This window comes from Ctenocephalides felis, unplaced genomic scaffold, assembly GCF_003426905.1.
Source record: "Ctenocephalides felis isolate EL2017-DRISC unplaced genomic scaffold, ASM342690v1 CF-g0.4_SCAFFOLD_01886, whole genome shotgun sequence".
Lineage (NCBI taxonomy): Eukaryota > Metazoa > Arthropoda > Insecta > Siphonaptera > Pulicidae > Ctenocephalides > Ctenocephalides felis.
In genome coordinates, this window is record NW_020538040.1 from 90,371,588 (window position 1) to 90,390,716 (window position 19,129).

The window sequence follows — 19,129 nt, forward strand, 5'->3', positions numbered from 1 at the left end:
CTTATACCAAAACTCAAAACTTAAAGATTATCGTATCGGCATATACATAAACACACATACATAAATACGTTTTTTAACTTTGGTGTCGAACGTTTCAGAATGACTTGAAACATGTTGATAGATAGGCAATTGAGATTTTTTCTTTTTGCGCCAAATAAGTGGGACGGTCATAATTTTTTTTTTTTAAATATACTTCACTTGCATTAACTTATTTTTTTATTAAGTGTCCCTATGATGTTGTCGTGATGATCTAAATAATAATATTTTATACAGCCTCATAACTGAAACTATGTCCAATAATTTAATATTGGCCAACTAATAATATTCTATGAATTGTCTGAACCAGGTTTTAGTTTACATAGTTATTTATATGTTTCAGTTTTAGTTTATATAGTGTTTATCTATACATGCATAAATATGCACTTGTGCAATGGCACTTAATAATAACTAACGAAGAATATTGTATATGGTTTATTTGACCATTATTTTTTACTATATGGATATAAAATGTTATCAGACTACAAAATCTGGATATATAATCCACAATCAGCTTTGGATTATTTAAGTTCACTAGACTTACTAATTATAGTATAGTTTTTTGTATTTTATGCGCTTAAGTTAATCAAGTAGATTAAGCTCAAAATTCATTAATTCATAACAAAAGTCATAAATCCATACAAAAACTAATAATTGAATTTGGGCCGAACTCATCGTTTGTATTACCTCTCAAAACAAATTATATCTATATATCTCAAATAATATTACATTACAACGCACAATGGAAAATAAAGCCAAAAAAAACGAATAGTTTTTATAGCATACTAATAATGGTTTGATGTTTATGCAAGATTGAAATTTTTGATAGATTTGAAATAAGTCAAATCAATTGTCTTCCTATTCTTGTCTTTAGAATGCGGCATTTACATATGTGTTTATTACTGGACCCCACAAAGACGATCAAATAAGCCTAATCTAATATTTGCAACTTTGGTTAGAAATATATGATTTGTATAAATATGCATTAAAATTGAAACAATATTGAACTTTTAATAAATATATTATTATAACATATTAGCACTTATGTCATATGATGCTAATTTAGATTAGTTAGGCACATTCTAAACATGATCTTATCACATAATCATTATTTTTATTTCACGAACTATTTGGTTGGTAATTTAATACATACAATTAAACTCTTTATATCATGAAAGGTATCTATCATTATAGCACAAAATGTACCAATTTGAATATATTGTAAGACAATTGCAATTATATTTCAACAACTGTATTAGTTACGAATATAATTTATAGGATTCATAAAAACTAATTGTGTTCAATTATCATTCACAATATTCATAAATAAGCAAATAAATTATTCAATAAAATATATAAAATTGATGTTTCTGTAACATATATACTATAAGATAATAATAGGATTGTTAGAAAACTTTAAATTAAAGTGAAGTCTATTTCTTTAGTTCTTTAAGGTGCTTGCATTTAGATCAATTTCAAGACTATTCTCAGGACTAGAATTCAATTGGACATTATTGATCTCTGCACGATGTTTTCCATCAGAGACAGTCGTTACGCTTCTGTAAAATGAGGACCAAGCGGGCATTTGATTGTTGTTAGTGTCGTCATTCTGAACTTCCAAATTTGTTGCCGGCGTATCGTCTAACTCACGAAGTATTTCGTTAATTTCCTTGGTGCATTTATCTAATTCTTCTATTGCTTTAGCATTGTTCACAGTTTCTCCATTCACAATAGGTTCTTCCACAACTTCGTTGCTGTTAACAGCATCGCTGTTAATAATTGATTGGCAATTATTATCAACTCCTATATCTGATACCAAATTTGGTTTTGCGCTTTCGGCTGGTATGATGGTACGAGTTTTCGGAGTAGGTGGCGATATGGCTTGTTTATTGCCCAAACACTTGACTTCTTCTTTAGATGCAGTTGACACATCTAAATCATTTTCTTTTACACTAGAAATAACTATCACATCTACTGTTTCAACTGGCTCAATATCCCTTGAAACCTTATCAGGTGAACTCGGTGTACTAGATTCATTTTTTTGCTCTATATCATTTTCTACTGCAGTTTTAGACACCTCTGATATCTGCAATGTTATACTATTTACCTCATTTACAGCCTCTAGTTTGGATGAATCTTCACCACTAATGTGTTCACTATTTGATACATCTATTGCTTCTCGTTCTTTGGACTTTTGATCCGCATTACTATTTTCTTCGTCGATTTTTAATTCAGCATCTAGACTTTTATCTGGATTTTCAGTTTCATTCTTTATTTCTAAATTATTGGGTGGTTCAGGCGTAGCTGGAGTCACCACGATTTCGGTAGGTTTAATATCATCTTTTGGGTCTTCAATAATTTTCAGTTCCGTTTTCAAAGACTCATCATCAAGGCTGATGTCCGGCATATTCTGAAATTTCACAAAAGAATTAAAAAATGTTTTTGAATTAATTTTATTCGATTCACTAAATCGTTATTTTTAATTAATTTCTATCTTTCAATTCATTCTATGAAAAAGATATTTATTTATTATTTCATATCTGCACTTTTCACGATAATAAGAATATAAAACAATGTACTCGCAGAACATAATATTAGAGTAATGTATAATATATGTATATGTAACAGTAGTCAAAGATATTTGTAATGTTATTTGTCTTAATGCTTCGCAATGTAAATATTGTCAATTTATATTATTGTATAATTATAGTTACATATTCGATGAAGTTTTTTTTTGAACAGCAAGCAGAACCCAATAGTCTATAAGCTGTTGTGCTGAATTTAATACTAGTCTGTTTGATAGATGGCAACCCAATCAGTTGTCACATCTCTGTTTGATATTTTATTATTACAATTTCTGTAATAGGGCGAATATTTTCAATGGTGCAGCAATGCCGGGTGAGGGCTATTTTCACTTGGAGACATATTGCTATCTATATTTCCATCTTTAAAAATAATCAAAATTTTTAAAAAAATTCAAAATATCAAAAAAAAAAACAAATAAAAAAAAATGAACAATTTTTTTTGTAAACATAAGTTGTTTGTAGAATACACTCTTCGCCCAATTTTATAAGCACTTATAATTTTACAGTAAGTATTTATAATAAATAATCTATTTGGAATTATTTAAAACAGCTATTGATTATTTCCATTTCTCGAATGTTTAATTACGGTACAGCAAGTTCCTGCAATTTGCCTTAAGGCACGATGCCATGCACTAGTTTAGGTAGACTTACTGTAAATATCGGAGGCGGTGGTGCACGTCGTTTCTTTCTGTAGGGTCTTGGTGGCTTTCCGGATGTTTGTTCGCAAGAACTGTTAACACTTAACCTCGAACTTCTGAAAATATATTTTAATATTCTAATTAATATTTAATCATAATATAATAAAACAAGCAACCATTTTATTCGAGAATTCTTATAAAGCATTGCAGGGTTACTACGGGTCCCGTGACGAGAAACTTTATTCAGATTTCTGATGAAGTATCCAATAGGTATGATGAATTCCATTTGTTATTGTTTGAACACGGTTTGTGCACATTTATATCTTTTTTTTAATTCTTGCGAAAACTTATTAGGATGTATTTAACTTACACTTCTTATAAGTTACAAATTGTATTATGTGTATAGTGTTATGACTCGATTAGTTCATAATGTGAATTATTAAAAGAGTTCATGATCCAACGAAATGCTGCCAAACTTTGTTAAAATATGTAGTACACTTTTCGCGGATAATGCCGAAGGACCAGATATATTTAGTTATTTAGTGGCTATATCAGACCAATTAAAAGATTATGAACAGTTTAAATTTTTTTATATTTAGATAAAATGATACGATGTTAAAGATTTATAGATGATATTATTTGTTTGAATGTTAAGTTAATACACACAAAGCCGAACATATGGACAGTGTTCATAAAAACTTTTGAAATTAACTAGAACAAAAAATTGTCCCTAAAAATGCTTTTACTCGTCACAATTTGCGCATTTATCCAACTAGGTTCAAAATATTGAAATATACCTAAAGTTTCAACCTACAAATTCTAGACTTTATGTTACACTTTTTAGCCATCTGATCTGTCACATTTTCACCAAACAACGAAACAAGGTACTTATACAAATTCTAATAGTTTTCGATACACTTTTGCTGCTTTCTCATATTTCTATTCGATAAGGTTTAAAACTTGGGACAAGCATTTTTTCGGTTTACTTTTATACACTTTGAGGGTAATGAAATTTAATTTATACCAATTGCTTGAAAATCTGTGAATGAATTTATCAGATTTAGAACAAAGAACTATCCAATGGAAGAATTGAACATTCTGTCTTCTTGTTATTTCCTAAATAGGGAAACCGATTTATTATATATTTACTATTGACTTTACACATTATCCAGAACTTTATTCTGAATTTGTCGGGTTCATTTGGTATATTTTGTATAAATCTACACCTACATTTCGACGGAAACAATTAACCAAATAACATTATATTCCACCGCTGAAATTGACACATTGAAAAAATAACTAAAATCAAAGAGTGGAGAAAATATTATTGGTATACTCTAAGAATTGTCATATAGTTTGATAATGGCATTTTAACTTTTAAAAATGACTAAGTTTGAAACGATCAATTTGATGGCGTTGGTAGGTTTAGTGTTAACTAATCTTCCATTACTGAACTTTACCTGTTTTCTTCTGCTCTCGGGGGTTGTGCGCCATTGTAATGCTGGAAACGCGGCAGTGGCGTAGGTGTTACGGAGCCCCCGTACACGTAGCGTGGATCCACAGCATCTTCTGCGGCGCATGGCACAGACTGTGTGCTACGTGACAGATTACCTTAATAGGGTAAAAAAACAAATTAAAGTACGATCCATACAAATGAATTAAATATGCGAAAAAAATGAAAAAAATGGCCAACGCAATTCATAATATGAGCCGTCCAGTGCATACACTAATTAACTGTACTTTTTGAAAAAACTTACAATTAGATATTAGTGCGAATGTTCTTGGTATAATCATAGTTTTGTGATTCTAATAACTTCCCAGAATTATAATAACTAGTGGTGTATGGCATCATGCTTTAAAGCAAATTTCTGGAACTTCCCGTACCGTAACAAATATTAAATGTTTTTAAATAGATTATTATAAATAATGTAACGTTGTGTAATATTTATACAAATTATATAAACTGAATTGCAAAGTTAAAATTATTCACTTAAAGTATATAAGTGAGCTTTAGAACTTTAACCAGAATTAAAATTGAAATCTCAATTATTTTAGATATTCAAGAAAAAAATAAAATAATTTTTTTTTCCAAAAGCAATTATTTCGTCAACACAAGCAGAAAGTTTTTTTTGAGTTATTCAAATCGGATGCTTCTTGCTCTCAAAAACCGCCATTTTTTGTACATTTAGCTCTGTATCTTCCAAATGGCTAGATCTGTCTTTGCCAAACTTCTCCCAATCATTACAAATTGAATGTTTTTTAGATGATTCAAATCGGACGCTCCATTCGCTCAAATACTCGATTTCTATTTTCTCTACTCTTTGCTCTTTTTCTCCGTAACGGCCGCACCTGCCTTTGCCAAAAACTAATCAGCACATCTCCCTATCAATCGAATATCATAGGAGTCGAATGTTTTTTGAACCATTCAAATCGGTTGATCCGTGCGCCCGAAAACGTGAACGAAAAAATGCGAGCACACAAAACACACACACACATCCATTTTTTCTGAGGTATGCAAAAATGTTCAGAAACCTGCAAAACGTGGAGAAATGCAAAAATTTTCATTTTCGAATTTCGGTCGATTAATACTATAACTACCATACGGGAAGTTAATTAAACGGTAATTTTTTGGCCACTGAATAATTAGCCATTAATTTAGAAGTCATTTTGATTAACTCCATTCTTTAAAATATATGCTCCGACTGGACCGGATTTCGGGTTTCAAATTTATGAATTTCGGATCAAGCAAATCTGGAATTCTGTTAACCTCGATTGGACAGTATGTTGATTGTCCAGTAGATTTATGTGAAATATACCTCTTTTCCTTTGGCTGTAATTAGTCTAGAGACCCATGATATATGTTTGCAGTTAGAATCGCCTCCCGCTACAAAATAAACTGGAAAGTGCACATAACAATGAAAAGAAAGAAAATAGGTCTTAAAATGAAGGAACTGAACTGGATCATAGGAAGATCATCCAAACTCTCAGTCGAAAATTATCTTCTACTATATAAAGTTGTGATAATTCCGATATGGACATATGGGATAGAGCTGTGGGGTTGTGCCAGCCAAAACAACATTCTTAGCGAGCGAGCTCAAACAAGATACTGAGAATGATCAGCAACACTCCATAGTTTATGACCAACAATATGATACACAAGGACTTGAAAATACCTACAGTGGCGGAGGTCATTAAAAGCAGAAGTTTAAATTTCCAATATAAATTTTACGGACATGCCAATTCTGAAATGCAATTAGTTCAGTCAGCCGAAAATCCAAGGTGACTAAAGAAAAAACGACCCAGTGATCTGCCGCAAACAACAACATATTTGTTTTTCTGTTATGCAAAGAAAAATGTTCCACACAACTTTTAATTATCTTTTATTATTATTTTCATTATTATTATTCATTTATTAAATCCTTTTATATTTCTTCCTTTCTTTCCTTTGTTTTGATTTTCAATATCCACTTTCATCTGATAGATTGTATTTATAACCTGATAGTTAAAATATACTGTGAATAACAATAAAAAAATGAATTAAGGATGCCAAAAAATTCTCAAAAATGTAAACCATGTGTTTGGCCAGAAACTATAGGGTTTCGTTGGGTTTCAAGAAAATTCATCTTGTTTGATAAAGGACATCAAGGCTTAGACTACAAACTTTGAAAGAACAACATATTTGCTTTTGTGTACTAGGCAAAACGGGAATATTAAAACTGTCTCAAGTTTATTGAAACTCGTGCAAAGCACAGAAATAAGAACCGAGTTTACTTAAATAAAAAATTTGGTAAGTGGATGCAGCTATTTGCCAATGATTCATATTTTGCAATTATTGAGTCACATGCAAAAAAATTAAAACATTGGCAAACATGAGATGAAATGACAAGATTAGTTTTCAACAAAACTTTTCATCATTAACAGACAAGTACCCGTAAGTTGCCTTAAAATACTGAACAAAGTTAGAAAGGTTCAAACTACATCTCATTCAATTCAATTGTGGCAATAATGAAGATAGAGCCTTTAATATAAGAAAATTTGTGCTAAGTAAGCAAGATCGCTGTTTGAGAAATATCAGAAGATCAAAATCAGATCAAAATCCTCGCATACATATGACAAAGAATAATGATGATATTCAATCGAATATAATATGCCATAACAAAATTATCAATATTGACTTTTTATGGAATAGCTATAATACATATTTATAAAAAATATTTTTTTCTATAAAAAAACTGTATTTAATTTCGTTACTTTTTTCGGTTGCGAAATCGAATAACTTTATCAGTCACATCAAAACTGTAACGTTACTTACGATTATTTATTTACTATTGTTTGTTATAAACTTTATATTCCGTCACATGTTTTTATTTCAATTTATATTATAACAGGCAATTTAAAAGCAATATACATTACTGCATCGCTTTTCTCCACTTTTTGTTTTTTGGAGTTAGTCATTGTGTGCACTGAACTATATGAATCATATATGAGTTTGCTCTGCTGAATACAAATTTGACAATAACGATGTTTAAAAACTCTAAATTATTTATCTTATCGCCAAGCCTGACATCAGGCAACTTTGATGTCAAATTTCCACTTGAGGTTATAGGTCTCAAATATAGCCTCAAGTGAAAATCGTCTCTCGTGGGTATAGTCGCATATATAATAAACATGTCAGCAAATATTTCGAGTATAGATAATTAGTCATAACTGGACTAATTCGAGTATAGATAATTAGTCATAACTGGACTCGACAACTACTGGGTTGCCATCCATTTAAAATTCATATAATAAGAAAAGTCAAAACAATTACTGAATGTCCTAAGTGTGACAGATTGTAATTAAAATAAAAATCAGAACAAAAATTAAAAAAAATTATCTTATATCATAAGTCCGCCTTTAGTCGTACGTATTATTGTATTTTTTTATTCAATTTTTGTTTTTATTTTAATAAATATATATTTGTTTGTAATCCTCAGTATAAGCATTTCTCATGCTGGACAAATAGACCATTCATCAAGCATGCAAACACTTTTGAAATATCATCACGTTTCTTATAGTAATTAGATGCAAGATCGTAAAATAAATTAAGTTATACAAAACAAAGTACTAAAAGACTATTATGCTTACAGTAAGTTAACGTGATGTTATTTTTTCATTTAAATCTTTTTATTTCTGTATAGCACTCGACCAGCTTTTCAAAAAATTAATCAACTTTACACCGGCAGAACAAGTCGAATGTTTCCGAACAATTTAACTCAAAAACTGTACATAAAATACACAAATGCACACACGTAAAAATCATGTTATTTTTAGGTTTTTATCTCTTTCTCGAAATTTTGCAATAAAAAGTATTTTCCATTCACAATCCTGATTTTTTTGCAGTTTTTGATGAAACTTGCCAACACATTTTAGTACTTTTTTTTTAAAAGAGGTCGTCTCATCAAAGTCGACCGATTTAAAAAAAATTTAATTAAAAATGTGTAGAGGGGAGAGGGTAGCTATTATTCACAGTTACGGTTCTAAAGTTTAAATAAACAAAATTAACTACAATAACCGAAAAATGGTAATAATTTTACCAAAGCTCTAAGGTAGAAATATTTTTATCTTAAACTCCGAACAGTAAATACTTAGTTTCGACAACTTGTTGAGTTTTCATGTTTATTTGTGCGTTTTACCATCTGTGATGTTAAAAAATATATATTTGATCAATGTGCACATACTAATACCATGGATTAATAATATTTTCATATGTTATATTAGGATACAAAATTTTAAATTGATTTCCACTGAATGAAGGCTAAGATGCTAGCCGAAACGTATGGATTTTAAATAAATGAATTTCTAAAAACTCTCATACTATTTTTATTGATGTAACGCTCGACTTTTTAACTCAAATTAAACATATATATAAATATACATATATATATAAATATATATATATATATATATATATATATATATATATATATATTCTTGAAATTTTTTTAATAAAAAAGGTTTGTAGTTCTTTCTTGTTTTTCTTGATGGTATGTATTTTTGTGTCATAAATCAATATCGAAATAACGTTTTAACCCTTTTAAATCATTAAAACTATTATTCTTATAATAATCAAGCATTGGGAATGTGACACTTACCCCCTGGTTTTGACCTGAAAATTGGCTCCTCTGACTGCTGTGCTTCTTGGCTTGACACCTTCATTCCTTTCTTGCCGCGAAATGATCTGAGTGTCCTGGAAAAGAACAATAAATAGTATATGATATGGGCCCACCAGATTTCATATAATTTAATTTGAATAGTTGCTATTGGCAGAAATTTTGACCTCGTACTTAAATAAAGAACCTACATAGTATTTTACTTATTTTAGTTACTTATTGTAAATAAGCTTGACAGAAGTAATATTTATTATTGTGAAAAAATATTAAAATAACGAAATAAATAACTAACTACCCCCTCGTAGCCAATTGTTGGGAATTCCACCAATAGCCGATTTCTCAATATATCTTATAATCGACAATGTATAAAATTTGAACATATTTTTGTATCTATTAAATTTCATTCAATATCACAGGAATAAAAAATCAAAACTATTAACTAAAGTTTTGATTTTTTCTAAAATAGATCTTGATGCAAAATGGTGTAAAATTAAATAGGCATTGATTCAAATTAAGTTGATGATACGGAGCTCTTAATTGTACAAATACATGATTTTATAGCAATGATAAAAGTTCAACATTTTCAGTTCATTTAAAAATCACTTTACATATAAAATAATTTGGTTTATTCGAATTTCTAGCGATAAAAAATTTCAATAATTGTTGTATTATGCCTAACGACTAAGACACGGAGAGTTCTAGATACGCACTTAAATAATGTTTTTATTAAAATCTGCTGAATATATTCAGGTTCTGACATTAATAATAAGTTACTAGACTGTTACTTATCAAAAAATACAATACTCACTTTACTTTTGTACTTTCAAATGTACAAAATCGACTAATTATTGGCAGCTGAAATGTGTGTCTAATTCTCATAGTAATTATAGAGCATTATGATCTCGTACGATATTGATCCAATACAAAATTATATTACATTAATCGGCCTATATTAGTGGAGAATGTAAATGCGGATTTTTTTACAAAATTGCACCGATCAGATTTTTATAATTAATTTGATATAATGTAATATAATTAAGTTGATTTTATGAAAATTCCTTTGTCTTCCTTTTTTGAGTAAACTATATTGCATATTGAAGTGAATGATGGTTTCATATAGATAGACCAAGTAGTTTTGATATTCATACATTGCAAAAATTTATTTTATAATACTCTCTTTAAATTATATTCAATTGAAACTGAAAAATAATAAATGTTTTAATGCAGTACAAGAGCATATGGCACGATAACACGACGCCATGTAACCCATATATAGTTTGAAAATACTTGAAAATTATGTTTATACATAGTTCCTTTTAAAGGTAAGGTAAAAATGAAATTAAAGTATTTTTTCAAATTTCCATGCGTGTGTGGTATATAAAATGAGATTTATTTAATGATGTTTCATGATGTATGTCCGGACGTATGTAGACAGCGATCTTCATGGCATTGAGCTTTTATACCGGAAGTTTGCTACCCTGGAGAGAGGGTAGCACAAAGTTGGAACGGACTTTAGAGGCTTGAAAAATCTCTTTTTTTTTGCAAAAATGTCTTCTAAAACTAGCCAAGAATATATTCCTAAAATTTCAGAAACAAATTCAAATTATTTTTGGAGTTACAGAAGTTACAGGAGTCCACAGCTACAAAGGTTAAAATTTAACTAAATAATCTAAGTTATCGAAGGAGAATCTTTTCGTTACAACATCTAAACACGTTTACAAACTACTTAATACAATATGCAGTAAAAGTCGGCTAAAAAATATTAATTTTTATCCAGTTGAAAAAAATGGAATAAGCTGCAATATCAAACGGCATTGAAAGAATAATTGTAAAAAGTTTTATACCACATTTTATTTCAATTCTATAATTATTTTAATAAAATAATTAAATTTTATCATTTCACGTTTGGGTTTATCACCCTAACTACACGGCTTTATTTAATTAACAATGAATTTATTTGTTTATGTTAAGGGGCACAACTAGTGTGAAATTTCGAAAAAATCGATTTTTGTTTTTTTTCATATTTCGGTAGATTACACCTTTAAAAATAACATATTAAAAATTCAAATCGATATCTCAATTAGTTTTTGAGTTACAACCATTTAAAAAGTATATATATAGTATATTGTACAACGATCATTTTATCTTTAAACGGGTTTTTCTCGAAATTTTCCGAATTTGCTGCAGATTACTCAAAAACGAATAATCCGATCACTATCAAATTTTTTTTACATGCTCTTTATTCTCCGTAAAATGAACTATCGATTTTTTGATCGGATCAAAAATCGAGTTTTGGCTGTCGAAAAACGAGCAAAATTTTGGGTAAAAATCGACTTTTTTCAAAAAACGCCGTCATTTTGTCAATTTTTGATTTATTTTTTTTTATCGTAGTTCATTTTACAGACAATATTATCTAGTTTAAAGAGATTTTTTTTTTTTATTGCATCCACGTAGAAGGGCGGAATCACTGCAGCAGTTAAGGGCCTTTTTTTTGTCGCGCCGTTGGAGATCGACGATAACTTAGAAAATATTTAATTTTTTCTTCAAAAATTTCACTATGTATTCTTAAAACATGTATAAATATATTTCTAAAATTTTGAAGTAAGTTATAAAGTAGTTTTTTAATATAAATTCCCAAAAATCACCTTTTTTGAGGCGGTTACACTAGTTGTGCCCCTTAAATGATTATAAAATATTAAATCACATATTACACATGCCTGGTTTCGAACTCGTTAAAAACAAAGTGATATCAAACGCTAGTGATATTCATTTCCACAAATATAAATTCAAAATATGTTTCCAAGTGAAAACAGTCATTCGTGAGCATTGCTGCATCTTATTAATTAATATATCACTATTAAATAAATTCTAATATTTTTTTTCAAAATTGGTAAACTATTGGCCTGCCATCTGGATACAGCATAAAAGAAGAATCTCGAACTCGACAGATTACAGGACAGAAGTTCTGGTTGCTGTTAAACATGAGTATATGTATTTTATATATGTATATATATATATATATATATATATATTATACACGATTTTTATATTTCACTAGTATAAAATGAAATATATTGGTTTACATGAACAACAAATTATACTGTTCTATAATACAAATATGATGAATACCGCTATGATTCGCCTAACATTGCATCCACCGGAAATTTCGACCTGCCCCAAAACTTCCTCCAGCCTTCTTCCTAGTATATTCATATGTTCGCAATTCACGTTTGTTTAACCGTTCGCATATTTCTGACACGACTGAATATAATCGTGCATGAATTTCAATGCTGGTTGTATTGTACGTGACGTTTTTTGTCTGTCAGTATTGCGAAAAGAAATGCGATTGCCGATTATGCAATGAGAGGGTACTTATATGTTGCTTAATTCTTAAGCTGCGATCACACTGGCAAATATCCCAGTTTATTTGAACAGCAATCAGAAATTTAAGTTTCCTACTTGCCGTTGTGAAGATATCTTTCAACTTTGTGGCTTCTTAGCCCACATATTTTATTATTAGAACATTTCTTACAGTGATGATTTTTCAATTCGATGTAGAAATCTAAGAGAAGGTATATTTTTACTTGGAAGCATATTTCTATCTGTAGTTTTAAGTAAAAACCACTGTCACTGCTGGTTGAGATCAGGCTGTCCGAAGTGGTTTTCGAATCTGGCCTTCTTGTTGGAAGGCTAAAGTTCTAACCCAAATAAAACGATAACAAATGTTATAATTATAACAGTATATTTAAAAATCAAAATTTATTTTGAGACAAAAAGTTTGTGACAAAAAACTCGAAAACGATCTCTAAAATTATTCGAAGAAGTGATACCATATTTATTTTGCACTCAATTAATTAAGTTATACTTCCATCTAATCAACTTATATAACTACAACATGTTAGGATTGCTCTCACTTGGCAACTTATATTTCAAAACATACTTTTTCTTTAAATTTCATAATTAAAAAGTTAAAAGTAATTATTTTTTTTTGTATAATTTTTTAATTTAAAAAGTAACCAAAAACAAATCAAATTTCAAGAAATAATAAAATTCCAAAAAAATATTGTTTAGTAAAACATTGGATGGTAATCCAAATAACCAATAATGATATTCAATAATAATATAATGATAAAACTTTCAAGTGATTAATTTTTTATATTTTTCAATAAGTCTTAAATGTTCATTGATAATTATGAATTTTGAATTTTGTACTGGTTGATTAATTTTTTAAATAAATATTACTTATAAATTGGAATTTGCCTTGATGCACAATGTAATACACATCTAGTTAACTTTCCGCAGGAGTATTTGTTTTCGCTAGAAAATCCAATTTGCTAATTATATGTTTACTCGACATTCTGAATTGATCAAAATTGAAAAAGTATGTGTATTTGAACAAAATTTGACCTTTTGTCGATGTTTTTTCAAAAAAAAAAAAATGTTATTAGGGTTTTGTCTAGATATTTTACAAGCATAGCTTATATATTATCTATAAAAGTTAATGAAAAAAATATTTAAATATCTACAATTGGAATATACCTACCCAAATAACGTAAAACGCTAAACGCTTAATATTTTTACATTCAATGTTTGTTCTATACTTATTTGATATACCAATTAACACCAGAAGCTTAGCGATGCAGCTTCCTCCGTAAATCTTCAAAATAACTATATTTTGAATTTATTACTTGAACTTTTAAAGGTATTTGGTAAATAACGACATTTTTTGTAATTGGTTATTTAATTAGTTTTGTAATACCTAATTTTTATAATCATTACAATATTTTTTTAACTTCCCCGTAATCGCGAAAAAAATCAAAAAAGAAAATTTTGAGTTTCAGAAGTTTCTGAATATTTTGGCATACCTTAGGAAAAAATGGATGTATGTTTGTATGTGTGTGTGTGAAGTTGTGCGGATACAATTTTTTGTCGACGATTTTGAGAACACGGATCGACCAATTTGAATGATTCAAAAAACATTCTATTATTATTGATAAGGAGACGTGCTGTAGTTTTTAGCAAAGGCAGGTCTAGCCGAACTGCAGGGTTCGGTACCAATGTTTATCCGTTATACTGCGACGCGCTTCTATATTTCGATTCTACGCAGCTAACGTCTCGTGATTGCTTTAAAAAAAGTTAAAAATTTCCAAAACATTTCATAGTATAAACTAGCTGTAAGTGGAATTCTGTCTTAAGGCAATTAGGGCATCGTGCCTTAAGGCAAATTGCTGGAACTTCCCGTACCAAAAATTAATATTTTTTTAAAAACGATTAACATTTTTGAAAAAATTTTACTTCGAAAAAAAAATAGATTTTTGAGAAACTATAAAATTGACAAAAAATTACTTTTTTTTGAAAAAATAAATTTTATTTGAAAAAAAAAAATTTTTTTTGAGAAAAAACATTTTTTTTTTTGAAAACAAAAAAAATTTTTTAAAACATATTTTGGAAATTTTGAACTTTCTTTCAAAGCAATCGCACTGCTTGAACTGCATAGAGACGAAATGTCAAAGCTCGCAAGTGCCGCGCCGCCGTCTAACGCATAAGCATTGGTACGGAACCCATAGAAATGTAAAAAAAATATACTTATTGTTAAAATCTCTATAAAATATCTGATAATTTGATGTGCATATGCCTAATGATCATTTTTAACCGCCCAATGGCATTTTTTTTTACTTTTTTCATTAGATCTCCGAAACCGCTAGACCTGCCTTCATGAAAATTTGATCAGTTCTACATCTTGTCAATACAAGTAAAATGTTTTTTGAATTATTGAAATCGGACGCTCCGTTCTCTTAAAAACGGAGGTACCGTTTTTGGCACTTTTTGCCCCGTATCTTCGGAACGGCTAGACCTGCCTTTGCCAAAAACTAATCAGCACGTCTCCTTATCAATACAAATCGAATGTTTTTCTTTCTCGTTTCCAGTCCTCCCCGTACCATCTGCGGGGAGAGGGGAGAGGAGTGTTTTTTTTAGTGGGTAAAAATCTCCACACGGCCGTCCATCTTTGTCTGCTGTAGGATGGACAGCGGAGTATCAACGATGGCGGTGTCTTATGAAGATTTTTTTTCGCACCTCTATAAAAAAAAAAAAAAAAAAAAAAAACATACATACATACATACATACATACATACATACACACACACACACACACACATACATCCATTTTTTCTAAGGTATGCCAAAATGTTCAGAATCCTCTGAAACGTAAAGATATATAAAAATTTTCATTTTCGATTTTTTTGCGATTACTATAACTTGCCCTACGGGAAGTTAAAAAATCAAATTGTTCAAGTCATTTTTTTACAAAAAATTAAAATTCTCAAAAATCTATTTATTTTTTAAAGTTCTAAAAATGAATCTTCTTTAAAAATTTTCATTTTTGGTACGAGAAAGTCCAGCAATTAGCCTTAAGGATGCCATGCATCACTAGTTACTGAAAATGCAAAATTAGGCAAGCTTAAATGTACACGTGATAATGACCTGAATTATTCTCTCCTAGTTAGTAATTCTGAATAAAATAACGGAGAAGTAATAAGTTATTAATAGTTCACAATATCATTTGAATAAAAGTAAATCTTTCTCAAGATGCAACTTATGTGACTTGCTAGAGGAATATTGGTGTCCTCAATAGGTGATGATCGCCGTTCAGTACTGCTATTATGTACTTAACAATGCCGAAAGAAATCAAACGAATACGATTACACATGCCTACAACACACATTTAAATAGTTATGAACGGTCAGGGTTGATGCATATTTTAATTTATTTTGATAAATTATTTGAATTTGCATAGATTGGCATTTACCGAACTCTGTGTGCATCAATAACACACGTTTACCATTTGATGTTTGGTGACCCAAACTAGTAATGATATTTATTTTATTCGGTGCTAATTTTATTCGGTACCAATAAGGCTCGCACGTAGGTAAACGGTTAAAAGGACTTGATTCAGATCCATTTTGAGACCCTCTTCGAGCAGCCTATTGCCAGGCAGTAGTGACAACAGTTTTCACTTGGAAATATAGATGGCAATATGTTTCGAAGTGAAAAAAGTACCAATACAGAATATATTTATAATATGTTGTAATGCATTCTTTAATTATAATAATCAGAAAACTGTAAATTCATTTTTGAGTTTCGCGTGCAAGAAATTTTATTGTTAATACTTTAATGTTTGTCCGATAATCACAGCTTTTTATAGATATAGAGAAACTTCACTCCTCCAACGAATATAATATTTAGGTTATTTTCCAAATGGTTTAGGCCAAACTGTTAGCAATATATTGTTTAAGTTTGGCTTAATATATATTTTTTTGAATTTACTATTTTATGACCATCCCAAAGTAGAGGTTTTGTTTAAAAAAAAATCGAATGCTAAAATTGTATGTTTGATGTTTCAACTTATTTTACGATTCAATAGAGTTTACAATTTTTCAGTTGAATGAGATTTTAATTTCTCGCGGTCAGCTCAATCATTTTTATATATAGAATAGTTCAAGCAATCTATCTTTGGGCATAATGCTATTTACCCATTATTTTATCATTTTACATATATATTTTCTTAGATTACATTATATACACATACTAAACTCCAACATTAATCATGCAAAAATTCAAATTATAGGTATGTACATACATATAAATTGGTCGCGGTTGGGAGTCCGGATAATAGCAAATCCGTATAACTGAGGGCCGGATAAACAAGATTCTACTGTATAAGCATTTTTTGTTCATTTCAATTTTTCCTTTCCATTTCAATAAAATTATTTTATATATGTCAAATTTTGTCAATATTTTGTTATACATGCAGATCTAAAATTTCGATATTGTTTGATCTATTCAACATTCTCAAGACTAAGCGATTGGGCTAATATAAATGGGTAATCCTCTCCCAGATAGAGTTGGAAAGCTCGCGGACCTGTCTCTTACAATTAGAATCGACATATAAATATAATGTGCTTAAAGGTTTATTTGGTTGATAAATCTGGGATCAGGATATATATGCAAGCAAATGTACTGTCAATGAATTATCTACTTTTTGCTACATTTGTAACATGGTGGTCAATGGTGGAATATCTTCTTCTCATTGCATGATGCTATGATTTTAAGTGCTACTGCACATAGGACTCATTATGAAATATATTAATTTGTTCGAAGCTTGTGCATTCAATAATGTGAAATTGAAGGAAAAAGCGCAATCTCTCTTAGTAATGTTTTAACCCATACATTGTATTCATTTGTATCGTTTTCATCTCTACATGGGATCTTCACTGTCAGTTAAGATTCTCTGGAAAGTAAACGTTTAGACATATATACGTTATATATAAACGCTTAGACTATAACTCATGTTATGACACGCAGCTGTAACAATAGAAAATGAAATAATATGAGTAAACCAAACATGTTTTATGTAGAAAAGCATGACGCGATAGTAAAAATCAGAAATGCACAGAAGTGCATTATGGCTGTATTGCAGAAACATATAATGGGAAAGTAATTAGCTCTCAATATAGTTAATAAATATTTATATTAATTACTTTTCATGCTGATTTAATGGACAATCTAACAACACGCAACCTAAAGGTGCAGTAAGGCATTTTTCCATGTTGTATATATTATAGCTGTGTTGAAGTTTTGTTTTCTACATCACGTCTTTAATTTTACTTTTTGACTTACGATTTTTTAGGATATTTTTATTATTAACTTTCCGTAGGATAAGTTATAGCAATCGCGCAAAAATAGAAAATGAAAATTTTTATATATCTTTATGTTTTAGGGGTTTCTGAACATTCTGTGTGTGTGCGGATACAAATTTTCGTCGACGATTTCGCAAACACGGATCAACCGATTTTAATAATTCAAAAAACATTCGATTTCGACTCTTAAAGAGACGTACTGATTAGTTTTTGGCAAAGGCAGGTTAGATACGGGGCAAAAAGTTCCAAAAATGGTATTTCAGTTCTTGAGATAATGGAGCGTCCGGTTTGAATAATTCAAAAATATTTTACTTGTATTGACGAAATGAACAACTGGTAAAATTTTTGTAAAGGCAAGTCCAGCGTCTCCGGAGATCAAATAAAAAAAGTAAAAAATAATGCCATCTGGCGGTCAAAAATGAACATTAGGCATATGTATATCATATTATCAGATATTTTATGAAGATTATAATAATAAATATAAATTTTGTGTACATTTACATGGGTGGCGTACCAATGTTTACGCGTTAGACGACTACGCGGCGCTTACGCGCTTTGATATTTCGACTCCAAATCAGCCCTGACGCGCGATTGCTTAAAAAGTATATAAAAAATCTAATTTTTTAAAAAAGTCTTTTTTTTTCAAGAATTTCAAAATTTCTCAAAAATCTCATTTTTTTCAAAGTTTTGCTAAGTTTTTTTTAATAATTTAGTTTTCGGTGCTGAAAGTTCCAGGTCCAGCGATTTGCCTTAAGGCACGATGCCATGCACCACTAGTTTAAGGTGTTATATCTAACTATTTAAATGTATTCTAGATAATACTGCTTTGTTTTCTAATCTTCTTAGTCGTCACTAAATATATTTGGAAATATGTTTCAAAATACACTGATTTCAACATATTAGTCAACAAAATGATTAAGATTAAACCGCTTGATTAAATAAAATCGCTACAAATATCCGATATAGCGGAAGAAAATTAAAATTATTAAAAAAGATTAAAGAACATTGATCAAATAAAA

At 29.5% G+C, this 19,129-nt stretch overlaps 1 protein-coding gene across 1 annotated transcript in view; it reads right to left on the reverse strand.

Moving 5' to 3' along the window:
- Nucleotides 1-1,247: 1,247 nt before the first annotated feature.
- The window catches only part of LOC113376525, a 49,843-nt gene continuing 31,961 nt past the window's right edge, over nucleotides 1,248-19,129 (reverse strand). The window contains exons 2-5 of the mRNA XM_026616475.1: nucleotides 9,394-9,488; nucleotides 4,720-4,870; nucleotides 3,273-3,375; nucleotides 1,248-2,446 (exon numbers count right to left, since the gene is read on the reverse strand). Of these exons, the coding sequence (XP_026472260.1) occupies nucleotides 1,478-2,446; nucleotides 3,273-3,375; nucleotides 4,720-4,870; nucleotides 9,394-9,488 (1,318 nt within the window). The 3' untranslated portion in view covers nucleotides 1,248-1,477. The remainder of the gene's footprint in view (nucleotides 2,447-3,272; nucleotides 3,376-4,719; nucleotides 4,871-9,393; nucleotides 9,489-19,129) is intronic.